Below are 16989 nucleotides of genomic sequence, written 5' to 3' on the forward strand. Positions count from 1 at the left end.
GGGATCCTTCCATCATTCATCCTGTGGACGTGGCCAAGCCAGCGGAGCCGACACTGCCTGAGGAGGGTGTGCATAGTTGGGATTCCAGCTTGCTCAAGGACGGTAGCGTTGGACACACTGTCCTTCCATGACATTCCAAGGATGCGCCTGAGGCAGCACAAGTGGAAGATGTTCAGCCTCTTTTCCTGGCAGGTGTACAGGGTCCAAGTCTCACTGCTGTAAAGGAGGGTGCTAAGGATGCAGGCTCTGTAGACTTGCATTTTGGTGTGAGTGTACAGCTTGTTGTTATTCTACGCTCTCTCACTGAGTCCGGACAGAGTTGTGGCTGCTTTACTAATCCTCCTATTAAGCTCAGTCTCCAAGGACAGGGTGTCAGTGATGGGGGACCTGAGGTAAACAAACTCGTGGACGACCTCTAACGTTTAGTTGTCAATGCTGATTGATGGAGAACCAGCAACGTCCTGAGCAAGTACATTTGTCTTCTTTAGGCTGATGGAGAGCCCAAAGTCCTTGCGTGCTTTGGAGAACCGATCCAGCAGCTGCTGAAGCTGGTCTTCTGTGTGTGACACGACAGCAGCAGCATCTGCGAACAGCATATCTCTGATGAGGACTTCCTGCACCTTAGATTTAGCTTTCAGCCTTGCAAGATTAAACAGTTTCCTGTCAGATCTTGTGTGAAAAAAGATGCCCTCTGTTGAAGATCCAAAAGGAGTGTTTAAGGAGGAGTGCGAAGAAGATCCCAAACAATGTCGGAGCAAGGACACATCCTTGTTTGACGCCGTTCCTGATGCTGAAAGCATCTGATAATGTGCCATCTTATTGGACGGTTCCTCTCGTGTCTTTGTGGAAAGACTGGATCATCTTGAGTAACCGTGGTGGACAACCTATCTTGTGGAGCAGTTTGACAAGTCCATCCCTGCTGACCAAGTCGAAGGCCTTGGTTAGGTCGATGAAGGCAATGTAGAGTGGCTTCCTCTGCTCCCTGCATTTCTCCTGCAGCTGCCTCAGAGAGAATACCATGTCGACGGTAGATCTCTCTGCGCGGAATCTGCACTGTGATTCAGGATACACCCTCTCAGCAATCTTCTGGAGTCTGCCAAGGATGACGCGAGCGAACAGTTTACCAGTGATGCTTAGGAGAGAGACTCCACGGTAATTGCTGCAGTTGCTTCTGTCTCCTTTGTTCTTATACAAGGTTATGATGTTAGCATCACGCATGTATTGTGGAACCTCTCCCTCTCTCCAGCACAGGCGCAGTAGCTCATGTAGGGGTTCCAGGAGAGTGTCTGTGGCACACTTGATTACCTCTGGTGGTATACCATCCTGGCCCGGGGCCTTTTCTACATTCATAGGTCTCTCATTACTGTCTATGCTGACTAAAATGCTAGACATAAGTTCCACAATGGTGTAGATTACATCAAAATGTTAGTATTCTTTTTCCTTAATTGCATAAGATGTTACTAGTACAGCAGCTAGGTAAATATTTTCTAAATTTATGATTTTATCCCAACAATACCCTACTGGTTCTAAATGGATATTTAAATGGGTTTTCTCCAGAATTCTTTTCTTAGTATATATTCACTTAAAATTAAATTCTGAGCCTATTCTATTTATAAGAAAATATTGCTTAAAAGTTACATCTTTATTTTTTCTTTATTTTTTTCTTTATCATCATTAATACCTTCACATGTAAACTGTTGCTTTTTTGGCTAATTTTAGTTAACTCAATGCTGTGCTTGACAGAGCATGTTACTGAACAGTAGAAGATAACTACCCTCAAGGGAACAGATTTTTCAGTTTGGGGAAATAATATTTCCATGATCACCCACTTCCTCCCAAAAGCTGTGGGGAGCAGGGTAAGGTAGAATCATTAGGTTAACAAAGGTTAACATTAATTTTTGCTTTTAGAAAGGCTCATGAAAACACAGGAGAGTTCACAAGGTAGACAATAACCTCCTCTTTGAGCTTACTTGAATTTTTCATTGTGATAAAAAGCTAGATGGATTTAACTGTGGACTTTGGTTTTATGAAATGTCGCAAAACACTGAGTTACCATGTCTGTAGACAGGTTACTGAAAGTAGGGTAAGACAATGGCTAGCAAAAGGCAAAGACTGTTTTTGAGTGAAGTCAACTAATGACACTACACATTTCTATATTACATGTAAGACTCATTTTATACATCAATAATATGGAACAAGATACCTGCAGAAAGAAAACAACATTTGCTGATAGGTACAGGGGCAAGCATATACCAAGTTTCACGTCCTGGAGAAACCATAAAAGTTGGAGTGACTTTAAAAACACAAGCAGTGTATGAATCACAGCCTAAGGAAACCAGTAATCCAGGCAGAAGAAAACGGGTACATCTCCATTTGCTCTACATTAGAAGAAGCCAAGCAGGTGAAACAATTTAGTACAGAAAACTACGGGAAAAAATAAAATTCTATAATACTATAGTAATATTAGGTTCTCAAAGAGCAAGGTGATTAGTTTGCTGATGGTGAATGAGATGCTGATCTTCTGGATACTGACTGAAGAGTGATCAGGCAGCCAAGAGGGGAGGTAAGATTGGGACTTTTCAGCTCGGAAAAGAGACAACTAAGGGGGATATGAGGTGTATAATATGATGACTGGTATGAACAAGGAACAGTTATTTACTCCATTCCATAATGCAAGAACTAGAGATCACTCAATTAAATTAATGGGTAGCAGGCTTAAAACATACAATGCAGTCAACCAATGGAGCTTCTTGACAGAGGATGTTGTAACGGCCAACACTACAACAAGATTCAAAAATGACTTAGATAAATTCATGGAGGATAGATCCACCAGTGGCTATTAGACAGAATGGGCAGGGGTGGTGTCCCTAGCCTCTGTAAAACACTGATAATGTGCAACATAGGATGGACCACCTGTTCTGTTCATTCCCTCTGGGGCTCCTAGCATTGGCCACTGTCAGAAGACAGGATACTGGGCTATAAGACCTTTTAGTCTGACCCAGTATGGCTATTCTTAGGGTTGACCCCAAGGCACTCTGCTTGATACTGTCAATTAGATATAGAGCTGTTGATCACTACCATTGACCTTGATGATCTAGCCAATTTTCCATCCGCCTTACAGTACATTGATGATAAACTAATAGTCTTTTTTTCTTTTCTAAAATGAAAGGTTAGTGAAGAAATGTGTTGTTTAAAATTTAATAGGACTGTGTCCATAAATTGACTTCATTTTAAGTGCAAACTGGATGTTCAGATCCCTAGAAGACCCTACCTACCCCCATTCTGGGCCAATAGGCAGTCTGCTTCTGCCAAAATAGGTGGGGACTATTTCAATGGAAACCTCTTACACTCAACTTGAATCTGTTCCTTTTAAAGAGGAGTTTAGACTCTGAAATTACTCCTAAACCTGCTGCTGAATTCCCATGTCAAATATTATTATGCAAACATGTTTTTCTATATTTAAATTTCGCTACCGTTACTCTGAGAAAAAAGTCACAACAAAGTAGAAGAGCTACTATAATAAAGATTTATATTTAAATTATGTCTATACAAAGAACTCTCATATGGATAAAAGAGGTAAAGTTTCCAGAATCAGGCCTTGTATGTTTGATTTTATTAATATGAATAATCCCAGTAAAATCTAAACCTGTCAAAATAAACTGTTTCCTGCCCAATATCGTTCAGGTGTAGTAGTCTCAGGTTTTCCTTCTAATAGTAGATAAAATAGTTAAAACAGAAGTGTGGTTTTTAACTTCACAGCATTCCTTGAAGTATTCAATTGTTCTGTTTACCCTACTGTGCAGAAATAGGTTGCTCCTGATAAGCAAGCACACACCAAAAATGTGTTGATTTTGCACTTACAGGCTGATGTAACTCACATTCATTTACACACCCTGTTCCCTTTCCACTCCCCACTTCCATGTTTTTGGCTACGTCTACACTAGCCCCATCTTTTCAAAAGGGGCGTGGTAATGAGCGAGGTCGGAAGATGCTAATGAGGTGCTGCTAAGAATATGCAGTGCCTCATTAGCACAATGGCAGCTGCAGCAATTCGAAAGTGCTTTTGAAGATGAGGGAGTCCTTTCCAAAGGACTCTGTCTACACGGGCGGAGGGCAATTTGAAACCAGCAATTTTGTATCACTGTGGCTGCCATTATGTTAATGAGATGCTGAATATTCACAGCAGTGCCTCATTAGCGTATTCCAACCTCACTCATTAGCATGCACCTTTTGAAAAGAAGGGGCTAGTGTAGATGAAGCCTTTAAGACAGGGGCTTGAAGTTACCTACCCAGGGTAGGGGCAGCATTTCAACTGGCAATAATAGAAATCATAACTCAACACTTGCAGCAGAAAACAGGAAGTTGTAGCATGACAGAACTCAGGCATATTTTCACTGTTGTGATGGTTAACTCTGGAGAGAAAATGTGTGCACTCAGATGAGTGATATGGCAGGTTTCATTTTTATGATACAGCTTTCACTACTGCTATCACTGATGGAATGGAACCAGTAGCCAATAGTGGTAAAAACTGTTTCCATTTTTGCAAAAAATACCATACCAAACTGGAATTGTGTTTGCCAGGCAGTGATTATATGAAGTTGGTTGTTCTCACTCTCCTTTTTAAAATCACTTATAGCATCCACATAGTAACTCAACTTTGGGTAAAACCATTTGTTATATGGAAATATACCTATCTTGGAGAACTGGAAAGGACCTTCAGAGGTCATCAAGTACAGTCTCCTGCAGTCACAGCAGGACCTATCATTCCTGACAGAATTTTTTTTTTAATCTATTTGCCCCAGATCCCTAAATGGCCCCCAAGGGCTGGGCTCACAACCCTGGGTTTAGCAGGCCAATGCTCAAACCACTGAGCTATCCCTCCCTCCCCTTTTAAGTCTAGCACATCATTATAGTGCACATCTTACAAAGATCATTCTATCAATGTTTCCAGGAACTTCTAAAACACCAATTCCAAAATGATCCACATTACTCTAGGACCAAGACTTTCTGCTAGTATCAAATGCAAGACACCATACATTGGGAAATGAAGTTGAGAGCTCTAGATATAGTGCTAGCGGTTTCCTGTCCAACTTGGACAGAAACCACGGCAGATTATGGGTTTCACAATCTAGAAACCATTACAACAAGTTGTTGTAAAACACGTTGGACGGCTATAGGGAAATGTCATCATGTAGTCTACGCAGTAGTTACTACATTTTGCAGTTTATGGATGCAAAAATACTACTGACCTATCTACCATTAAGAAATTGATCTGAAAACATTTGTCAAAATGGACCCTCCAGAACCAATGCCATACATTCCTTACCTAGCATAGACAGTAATAGATAAGTTTAGCACTTTTACAGACACAGGAACAAGTTGACACCCTTGGCACATAACAGAATTCCAGCCACTTTCTCACCTCTTGTCTGGAGGCAATGTAACACAAAAATATTCAGCAGCAGCTGCACCATTCTGTTGGGGGATTTTTTTTTCCAGTATAATTTTGATTAAAATATAATTTTGATTAATTTCGATGAAAATGTTGATTAATTTTTAATAAATTTTGATTAAATTAATTTGATAATTTTGATTAGAAAGGTCATGTAACAGATGTAGCTGCGTATTTTTGCATAAGCAGCCTGTCCTCATTCTAGAAAACATAGGTATGCCCATTCAGAACCTCTCCTGGGAGTGGTGTCATGGTAGAGTTCCAAGAACTTTGCTCCTACTTCATTATCTATGGACACAAGGGGAAGCATTTCGGTCTATTCAATACCATTGACAGCTGGAAGAGAAAGCTGCAGTGGTAGTTTGCATTTTTAAACTTTTTATGAGACGTAAACAGAAAGTCAGACATATAGCTATACAACGTAACGTTGTCCAGAGTTAAAGCACTTACCATTTGGGGTCCAACATTCACGTTTATTGGTCCTAAGGTTTTTGGCAAAATCTTAGCTGGTGAATTGGTGCTGGAAACTGGTAATGCAATTACTGAAATATTACCTAAAGAAAAATAATTAAAAAAAAATTATAAATTATTCCCTTAAATGTAAGCAGTGAGCAACATAGTTGCGAACTCTTTCTTACGTTAAATTATGAAATATCTTCTCTTTCTTATATGGTGTACACATACCCTCCCAAAACGCCAAGGTCTTTTAAAGACGCACTGTCAACTCAACAGGCTCTAGATTTTTACCTACCTAAAAGCTTATGACGTAACTTACATAATTCTCAAAATAGCAGCTAAATCCATGCATATCTGCTTTATAGTGGAGCAGATACCTGCACAGGGATCTCCTCCCTGCTACCCTGCCCAGGCAGTGGGGAAGGGGCACCAAGGTAGGCCCCTACACTGCAGGAAGTGAAAGGATGCAAGAAAGCGAACCCTAAATCTCCCTGCAGGAGGGGCTGAATGCTGACCATGTCCACACACCTCCCCTCACCACACATTTGGTTAGCACTGACCTGGGGAACCTCAACCCCAGATCCCTGCTGCCCATTGTCCCAGTCCCTGCTTTCGTGCTGCCTGCCTCTTCCTGGCCGCCTGCCTCTTCCCGGCCTGACACTGCCCCCTCCTCTTTGGTCTGTGCTCCCTTCCCAGTCCCTCCCCCAGATTGCTGATTAGATGAGAAATTGAGCTTGGAAAATATTGATTGGATGAGGAGCCACATTTTTATATCCATGCAGGGTTCTATTATATCCTCTTGTCTCAACAAAAAAGAGAAACCCACTGGCTGTCACATACTTCAATACAAAAAGTTAAACTTATTGGCATGCCTACGAAAGTAGACCCAAACATGGACTACTTTTCTGTACGCTCATAGTGCGGTCACTGTAGTGACACCTTACTAGGATGAGGACACCTTGGCTGGGATGACTTAGTGGGGGTTGATCCTGCTTGAAGCAGGGGGCTGGACTAGATGACCTCCTGAGGTCCCTTCCAGCCCCATGATTCTATGACTCTGCTTACAATAAAAGAATGGTAGTTCCCACTACAAACTATCATCAAATAGCTGTCTGTTGAGAACCTATGTGGTGGTGATGGAAAGTCCACAACTGGTACTCCTGCAATAGAGGTTTGCATGTCCATGCATACTCTGCCCTGAACAAGCTGTCAGATCACAGAAGCATTCAAACAACTGTAACAATGTGACCAAATTGCTTTACCCTTTTGTCTTACTAAGCCTACGAGTACACTGAAAGGAAATGTTGATGTTGAATTGTGATAGAGCCATTAGCAGACCACTGGAGCAGGTTCCTTTATCTGTTCACAGGTAGGCAGGCAGGCAAAGTGGACATAGCAGAATTTTGAAAAACGGTCTCCCCTATCCGCCCCCATGAGTATGCAGAGGGCAACTCTGTTCGCACCAGAGAACATGTGAATCTCTATAGTCATTGTAATTGACCAGGGTTCCCTCTAGTTTTCCATCCATGGCTGGAATAAACTTTTTTATGTGCATCAAGGCATATGGAGATGCAAACCACCAGTAGAAACATATGCTGCCAGCTTTGGACACTCTGCTAATCAGCTGGTGGCACCTGAATCTTTCCTGGGTGACTGCTCAAATGCCCAGCTTACAGGGAAAACTGCTACTGACCTTACATATCCCCTTTCCCCATGGCCAGGAGTGAGCAACCAAATGAGCAAGAGCCATTTTTTTCAAATTCAGTAAAAACTCAATAATTCAAGACCCACAATGCATATGAATATGAGATGGTCCTTCACAAATAATATCAAGCCTTACTTTTTGTAACAACTATTTGAAGAACGCTACTCACACAATGATTTCTACCATGATACACGTTTACTGCAGGACTTGAAACTTTTTACATATTTGGTTTTCTCACACTTTACATGTGTGTTTGCACTACTATCTCCTCGACTTTCACTCCCAAACTCACTGTAATTATGCCAGTTTTACTTTACATTTTATTTCAGATTTCTTTCTTAAAATGCATGTTGCCCTTCACAGCAGGAATGCCACAAGCTTCCTTCCCTTCTCTCCCACTGCCAGGGCTGCCAGCCTGGCTGGGGGAGGGGAGCCCTGCCATTCTTCCCTCTCAAGCTCTCTTATGGGTACTCATCGCCTGATCTGCTTTTGGTTTCTTCTTATCTCCCTCATGACTCTCTAACTCCTCCTCCACCACCTCCTCTCTCATTCTCTGTCTCCCTCCCCAACTCCACAGCTGTTTGCCTCAGTTGCTTTTAAGCCTGGGGTCAGTCAGCTCAGCTGGCCCTTGTTAATTGATTGCCTGCCACCACATCCTATTGTCTCCACCTGGAAGCTTAACTCACTCTTTCTGTTCTTCCCCTAGCCCAGGCTGGGTGCTGGGCTGCCTTCCACCCTTCAACATGGGGTCGGCTGGCTTGACCCTGTTACAATAACTATAATCTAGCTTCCACCTCTTTATGAGAATCAGTCTTCTCTAACTCTTGGTCTGCTGCTCAATCTTAAGGCCATCATCAGCCCTTTCACACCGTCATGGAAAAGCACCACATCCAACACCGGTTCTAGCAACGGGAGCCCTGACCACCAGTCTTGGTGAGACCAATCGTAACCCAGGCTTACAGGAAAAACAAGACTATTCACTGATCACTGTATTGAGTACTGGGACATTAGTACTCAAGGAACTTATCAGTGGCTTTTATTAGCACAGACATACACAGGTTTACCCTTCATACTTCTTCTAACTTCAAATACAGAAAAAATACCTGCACACAAATAGAATATATGCATTCAGGGGATTAGAAGCTCTGCAGCGATTGCTTACATTCTACATTTTGCATAAAACATTTATGTTAAACATATTCATATTCAAAACATATTTGCATACAACATCACACTGAGCCACAGTTACATACAAGCAACCTAGCCTAGGATGCCAGAGCAGTTCCATTCGGCCCTGGACAAATCTGGTCTCAATAAGGGTTTAATAAGTGGCCTGCCTCTCCCTCAATGTGAAGAGAGCAATGCACATCTGTGGCAACCAAGCAGAGATTTTTTCCCAGCATTCCAGTCAAAGCTCACTGATTTAGATTAAAACAAAGCCAAAATTAATAAAGACAAAAATAGATGCTAAATAATTATTAGAGAGAGCAAACAGATCAAATCAGATTACCTACCAAATCAAAAAAAAATGCTGTCTAAACTTAAGATACTATATAGAATGGACAAGAATAGGATATTCTCACTCTAACAGACTTGTGTATTCCTAAGGCACAAATGAAGGTTACTCACCTGTGCGGTAGCTGACGTTCTTTGAGATGAGTGTCCCTGTGGGTGCTCCACTCCAAGTGTTGGTGCATCCCTCTGCCTTCACAGAGAGATTTTTGCTGGGGCCTCCCTCTGAGTCGTGCACACACAAGCAACCCTATTTCTCACCCCCATCCCTCCATTTAAAGAACTGTTCATGGGACCTGGGGCCTTCACATCCATTCCCACCATGGAGACTCTGAACTCTGAAGTAGAAGGGAGAAGGGCAGGTAGTACAGCACCCACAAGGACACTCGTCTTGAAGGACCTAAGCTACTGCACAGGTGAGTAACCTGTATTTCTTTGAGCATTGTCCCCATGGGTGTTCCACTGCAGGCAACTTAGTAGCAACGTCCCTTGAAATGGGAAGGACTCCAGTGTTGTCAGAATAACTGTTGAGAGTACTGCTGTATCCAGGAATGTGTCTGCCTGAGATGCCTGGGTGACAGCATAGTGATGGATGAAAGCATGTTGGGATGTCCATGTCACTGCCTTACATGTCAGCCAATGGCACATTGCGCAGGAATGGCCAAAGCGGTCACCGCTCTGGTAGAGAGTGCATGCAGTGGCTGCACTCCTTGTAGTTGGTAGCAGAGTCTGATGCATCCTGAAATCCAATCAGAGAATGTCTGTGTGGACATTGGGTTGCCCTTGGAACATTCCACTATTGAAAATAAAAGTTTCGGTGAGGCCTGAAACAGCATAGTTCTTTCCATATGGAATGTAAACGCTCACCTGACACTGAGTGTGCGCAAAGTAGATTCTAATGCACTGGTATGCGGTTTTAGGAAAAACACTAGGAGATGTATGGGTTGGGTAATGTGAAAAGATGTGCAAACTCTAGGGCAGAACTTCAGGTGGGTTCTGAGTGCAACTTTGTCCTTGAAAAATGTTTGTATGTGGCGGGGGGGGGGGGGTTTGCCATAAAAGTTCTCCCACATCTGGCAGAAAGGATCCCCACTACAAATGAGACTTTCATGGATAGGTGCAATCATGAGCAGGTGGGTGCTGGCTCAAATGGTTTATAAGTTAGACCTGTGAGGACTAGATGCAGGTTCCACGGAGGTGGAGCAGGTGATATGTTGGGGTAGAGTGCGGTGATACCCTTCAAGAAGTGCTTAGTAATAGGGTGAGTAAACATAGTTTCATTGCCTGTTTTGACTTGGAATGAAGAGATAGTGGCTAAATGTACCCTCATGGAACTGAGAGGAAGGCCAGTTTGTTTTAACTCAAGAATATAGTCCAGGACAGAAGGAACTCTTGGATCTAATTGTTGTGCAGGGCACCAGGCCTTAAACCTGTTCCATTTGTGTGTGTATGTTGGACGGGTAGATGATTTTCTGCTGCTTAGTAGGACATTCTGAACTTGGGACAGGCACATTAGCTCTGTCTCTGAAAGCCAGACAGGAGCCATGCCTTGAGCTGAAGCATCTGGGTATTTGGGTGTTGCAGCTGGCCATCGTCATGTGAGCAGATTGTCGATGGGGGGTAGCGTGAAGAGGGACAGACAGACATTTGGAAGAGGTTAAGTGTACCATGTCACCCTGGGCCATACTGGGCTTATTAAGATTACTGTTGCTTGACTGAGCCAGATTGTGTGTCTCACCCTATCAAGCCTATGAGCTCTTGAGGGAGTCAAGCAGTGAGGAGAAAAGCCTGCATCCTCGTCGGAGGAAAAAGGGGAAGCCTCTTGCGCGTATCCCTGGTGCACTGCCTCTGAGGTAGGCAAGGGGGTGCTGCATACAGCGGGGAGGCTGGCACTACGGAGGCTTTCAAGTCTCTAGGCTGAGAGAATAAGCTTGGGTGTGGCCAGCCATGGAACTGTAACCTGAGCTGCAGTGTGCTTTTCGGGGGAGGAGTGACCAGTGACTGCTCCAGCACTTGCTGCTGCACTGAGAGCAGATTGAGACTCTGGCTGGATCTACACTTGCTGCAGAAGATTGAACACTTAGGTTTGATCTTCCAGGGGGCCATTTTGCACGCATGTTCCAGGGTCACTGTCAACCCCAGAGTGCCTTGCAAGCTGCAAGGATTAAGGAATGCCGACAGGAGGAGTGCTCCCATTGGCATTCTGCAGTGAGGACAGGGATGCAAATTGATGGCTGCAAAATCGATTTTTGGTACACAATTGGTGTACCCAGAATTGCCTAGCAGCCGTTGACATTCAACATAAGTGCAGACCCAGCCTCTATGCTGAGTCTGAGATGCTGACGGTGCTGTAAGAGTGACAGAGGGTGGCTGCATTAGCTTTGGCACCAGTGGCACCTGAGGTGCCCAGAGCTGTGACAGAGCTTACTTTCTGAGCTGTTTTGGGGGGCAGTTCTTGTTGGAGATTTTTTCTTGTATGTGCTCTCTGTGGTGAATGTGCCTTCTGCTTTTTTGCTGCTCTCAGCAGCTTTGGGGATCTTGTGAGGGACGTTGTTGGGGAGCCCTTTGCTGAGCATGTTCCTTGTCCAGGTCAAAGTTTGGTCAGAGGCACTTCTCCATTATCAGGAGTTTCAGCCACAAGCCCCTTCTCTGTGGGCTCTGGATTTCATTTTGGCACAGTAGGCACATTTCTGAGGGATATGCCCCGACCCAAACAGCAGACACGTGGGTTGTGTCCATCAGAGATGGGCATAGCCTTGCTGCTGGAGGTACATCTCTTGAAACACTGGGAGCCAGGAGTTTCTGCAGGAGCCACTAAAACAGCTGAAGCAGGCTTCCCGCCCCACCCCCAGCCCTCATCCTTTTCTGTTCTTCTAACAGTAAAAGACTAACCAACTGAAAAAAACTTTACAAACTATAAACCGTGAGGGGAGCACTGATAGTGCGACTGCTGTACTATGTCTCCAGACAGGGACGGAAGAAAGGGAGCTGAAGGCTCCAGGTCCTGGGTGCGGTTCTTTATACAGCGGAAGGGCAAGGACATGAGAGACAGAGACAGGCTCCTGCATGTGCATGACCCAGAGGGACATGGCTGAAAAAAGAATCTGTGTGAAGGTGCAAGGACGCATCAATGCCTAGAGTGGAGCACTTCTGGGGACAACTCTCAAAGAAGAAGTTACACTTGCTCTGTAGCTTGGAATACCCTAAATATCCCTTTAGCCTGAGTACGCCACTTTCCCAGTTCAGTCTTTGTTCTCGGGTGTTTCCAGGAATTTTCTTGCATAGTGTGTGAAGAACCACAGATGACCTCTCTCCCAGTCTTACAATTAGCATATGACACAAGCCCTTTGTTTCAAAACATGGTTTCCAGACCAGTTTGTAGAAAAATACTGACATCTCAAGCTGGAATCCACAGACACGCAGCCAGTATTTGCAGGTTGCCTGGAGAGTTCTTAAGGCGGCTCACCAGGTGGGGATAAGCATCGTGTAAGGCCTATTGTTTTTCCAAATGGCACGCTGTTCTGAAGAGGACCTTCCCTACCCACTGTCTGAACTGAAAAGTATAAAAAACAATACCTCATACATACAAAACACAGAGAAATAGGGACTCTCGGCTTCAGCTGCAGGGGCGTGGAACTTTAGCCCCTCTCTGGGCCTGTGGGGCTTCAATCCAGCTTGAGCTGCCAAGGCTCCTGAGCCTTTGGCAATATTTATGGCACTCTATTCCAGCTGAACTGAAGCCCTGAACATGAAGACATTAACAGTTGGATCTGCTTTGCATTAACCAATTATCTAGCTAATAGAAGGTATGACCTTCTATCCTCCAAAGAAGGCTGTCATTACTGCCTGCTACTTACCAAATAAGCATGGGTCCAACAACAGGCGAAAGGGAAGTAGTGTACTGATTACTGTTACTAATCTCAGAAACTCCCTTTGTCTTGGCAATATTGTCAAATGGAAGTAGGCATCTTGAAAATCAAGGGCAGTAAACTAATTACTGTGATGGAGTGAAAGGATTGATGCTGGAGAAGTCATGCAAATCTAATAATCTTGATATACTTGTTGATATTTTGAATGGTTGTGCATGAGTCTTGGGGCCTCTGCTAACTAGGGATCAGGAAGTCTGATGAGTAAAACTTCTTTCCCACTGTAGAAGAACTTCTTATACTGCCTCTCTTAAGGGCAAAAGGAGCAAGGGTACCCAAGAGAGGGAGTGGGGACTGAGGGCAACCTCCCCTCCAACGTCCCAGTAGCAGGGTGGGAGGCAACCTCCTTGGGCCCTCAGGTCCAAACGCACTCCTGCAATAGTCCTGCCCTGTCCCCTTGCTCCCTTCTCCCAAGTCAGGCTTTTAATGTAACAAACTGGTAGGGGAAAACCTGTCTGAGGCCTTCCATGATCTGATGGCCATATAACATGCTTGCTAAGTTAGTAGTGGTCACACACATTATAGCTTGCATTTGTTGAGCTTATTGCATACACCAACACTCTTTGTATCCCTTCATTCTACTTCTACAAATTCCAGGTGTATCATACTTCCTTTCATTTAAGGGGATCACTGCATTTTCCACCACCTTGTGCCTCGTGACTGGGGCTGTGGGGCCTTGTGCTGATTCTGAGTATCTGTAAGTACAACTGGAGGTTACTTACTGTAACTCAAGGTTCTTTGAAATGCGTGGTCCCTACACATCTTCCACACATGTATATAAATGGATGCCACAAACCTGAGTCTGGAAACTTTTCAGTGCACCCTCTGACACACAAATGCACAGTAGCATTCCTCATGCTCCTGACTGAGGGTAAACAGGAGTGCAGGCTGATGCACCTCCATACTTTTATTCCAACTTGGATCTGAAGCAGAGGAGAGGGAGGGCAAGTAATGGAATACCAACAAGGACCATACATCTTGGAGACCTTCTAGTTATAGTAAGCAACCTCCACTTCGGAGAGTGATATGAGTGACTGATAAACAGTGTTCAGATTAAAGGCAAGTATAAGCCAGTACAAAAATGCCTGCAATAGCACTGATCTTAATGCTGCATCAGCAGACAAGGCATGAGCTGGAGAATGGCATATCATAATTGTGTGGACAAAACTCTAGGTGGCCATCTTGAAGGTGTCCTCTAGTGGGACATCAGCTAAGGATGCTGTGGAAACAACTTGTACTCACATGTATGAGCTGTAACTCCCTTGTGAGGGGGTTTTATTATTTCGTAGCAGATGACTCCCAAGCCCACCTAAATGTACTCAGAGGACAAGGCTTGCCCACACAACCTCTCTAAGACAATAAAAACATGATGATTTCCTAATGGGTTTGATACTTTGCAGAAATCAAGAGATAATACAGGGGACTGTGTGTGAACTGCCCACTTGTGGTCAATCGAGAAGCTGACATTTAGTTTGTCTGCAAAGGAGTTGTGATGGTCTGGAAGATACATGGCCTGTATCATGATATAGTTACTGACACAACAGTTCACAAGGCTAACAGCTCCCAGGCAGAGAGGATGAAATCTTGTTCCTCATTATTTGTTTATATAGTCTACAGTAGTAATAGTTTCACACAGATAATGTCAGAGAAAGTGAGCACTTGAGTGGAAAGAAGGCCTTGCACACAAGGTGGATGACTCAAGTTCAACAGCTCTCTTGTGCGGCCCAGGTATTCTGAGTACCGTGGTTATTCAGGTGAGCAACCCATCCACCATGATGGTGGCCATGGGGGTGGGAGATCTGAAAGGAGTACCCACTGTAACCTTTTCTGGTTTCAATCACCATGAGAAGAGGGGATAACTCTGGTGGGTACAGGAACTTTAGAGTTGATATGATTCTTGGTTAGTCAGGATATCAAGTGTAGCCAAGATTGCAGGCACTGCAAATGGAACCTGGCAAACATCATGAAGTAGGTACACAGAGCCCCCATGGCCTAACAGTGAATGGTACATGTGCACTGTGGTTCACTACCTATGAATATTACATGAAATCAGTTTGTTAGTTCTATGAAACCCAGCTGCAGGAAGGAATGCTTTCGCTGAAGTCAAAATCCAACATTGTCCCTCTAAAGTTTATTGTGCTTGTGGGTAACAAATTCAATTTTCTCCATTTATGCAAACACATCAGGCTGATAGAAGTTGTAGGAGAAATCTTGACATCAACCTGACTTCCTGATGAGATTGGCCAACCAGAAGACAATGGTTCTGGTATGAAAATATTATATAGCCCTGCTGTATCATCTGGGCTGCTGCTACAAAGAAAACTTTTGGATTAAGTATGGCACAAAAACTATTTACAAAATGGAGGACTCAAATTGTGTGTTCCTGGCCTATCCTAAAACAAAGGAACTTTCTATGGGATGGGTGAATGTACACGTGGAAATACAGATCCTTAGTGATTGAGAACAGCATTCCCTGTAATTGGAGCACTTCAGCGGCCACTACGGAAAGAGTCAAATGCCACCCAACTGATTAGCAGAGCACTTACAGCCAGCAGCATGTTTCTATTGATGGTGCACATCCACACATGCCTGGGCATACAGAACGTTTATTCTGCACACAGATGGAGAAGTTGGAGAGAACATTGGTTGAGAGCCATGAACCGTATCTTTTCCTGAAGGCAGGGGATTACTGATGCCAATATAATTATCCAGAATTTTATTTTTGGTGCATCTTTTAGCCAAAAACTTCAATATGACTTCCCTAGGAATAAAAGAAAAGGTTGAAGTTGCAAAATACTTCTGTAACAAACCTTTTGTTTCAGCTTTACTGAAGAGATCTGGAGGATCCAAACTAATTCTCCCTCAGGTTGTTCTATGGTTGATTGTTTTGAACAATTTATTAAGAACTGACCTATTCTCGTAAAAGTGCCCAGGAGGCCCTGTGATTTGGTGTAAGGCCAAGCAGACTGATCACAAAGGAGGAGCCAATCCAGGAGGGGGAACATGCTGCTGCCACTACCTGGAGGAGGTACAGTGGGGCAATCGTCTGGAGAAGTGGCCCGGGGAAGAGCTGCAGTGTTCATGACGAGGGGAACCCTTCCCCACCACTTGGAGCCACATATGGTCCCTGGGCTAGAACCTGGAATGAGTGGGTGGGGCCTGAGTTCCCCCCACACCACCATCTCCCCCCACAACCATCTCAAGAACGGTGACAGTATCCAGGCTGTGGGGTTAACGGACTAAACAGAAGCCTGGAGCCCAGGAGCAAGGCTAGCCTTGCCCCATTACATATAAAGGTGGTTGCCAAACTTTTGAATGAGATGCTGCTGCCATTGCATGGCCATCTCAAAATCATCCCGCAGTTATGCTAGTCATAGGACTTGTCTACACTTGCCCCCAGCTTTGAAGGAGGCATGGTAAGCAGGGTGATGAGAGATTACTAATGAAGTGCTGCAGTGAATATTAGGCCAATTCTCCACTGCAGGCACTTCTAAGTGCCCGTGGCTACACGTATGCTGGCACTTCAAAGTTCCTGGGGGGAGAATTGGCCTAATTAAATGGTGCATATTCACTGCAGCACTTCATTAGTAACCTATTGCCCTGCCCCCTTCAAAGGTGGGGGCGAATGTAGACAAGCCCATAATAAATGTCATGTCCATAGCAAAACAATCTAACCAGTACATGTTTACTGATGTTGTGAACAAAATCACTTGCCTGAACTGGTGGAAATCGTTAGCCAGGCACCTTGAAACAGAGTTCTTTCAGTCACTAAGCCAACTGTTCACAGCAGTAATTTCTTTCACAGACAGAGAAAAGATATTTTCATTGTTTGGTATCATTCACTCAAAGGTAAGAAACTGACGAAGGTGCAAAAGCAGGAAAACTTGTACTTTTGTTTCAGTCTATGAATCAAAATGACAGTGGGAGTGGGGAAAAGG

At 44.1% G+C, this 16989-nt stretch overlaps 1 protein-coding gene across 2 annotated transcripts in view; it reads right to left on the reverse strand.

Annotated features, from left to right (window-relative positions):
* TFDP2 (transcription factor Dp-2) overlaps positions 1-16989 on the reverse strand; it is a 116987-nt gene that overhangs the window by 55180 nt on the left and 44818 nt on the right. For both annotated transcript variants that reach the window (XM_075004290.1, XM_075004291.1), the window contains one exon: positions 5903-6006. In XM_075004290.1, coding sequence (XP_074860391.1) covers positions 5903-6006 — 104 coding nt within the window. The remainder of the gene's footprint in view (positions 1-5902; positions 6007-16989) is intronic.

This window comes from Carettochelys insculpta, chromosome 10 (genome assembly GCF_033958435.1).
Source record: "Carettochelys insculpta isolate YL-2023 chromosome 10, ASM3395843v1, whole genome shotgun sequence".
NCBI classification, from domain to species: Eukaryota; Metazoa; Chordata; order Testudines; family Carettochelyidae; genus Carettochelys; species Carettochelys insculpta.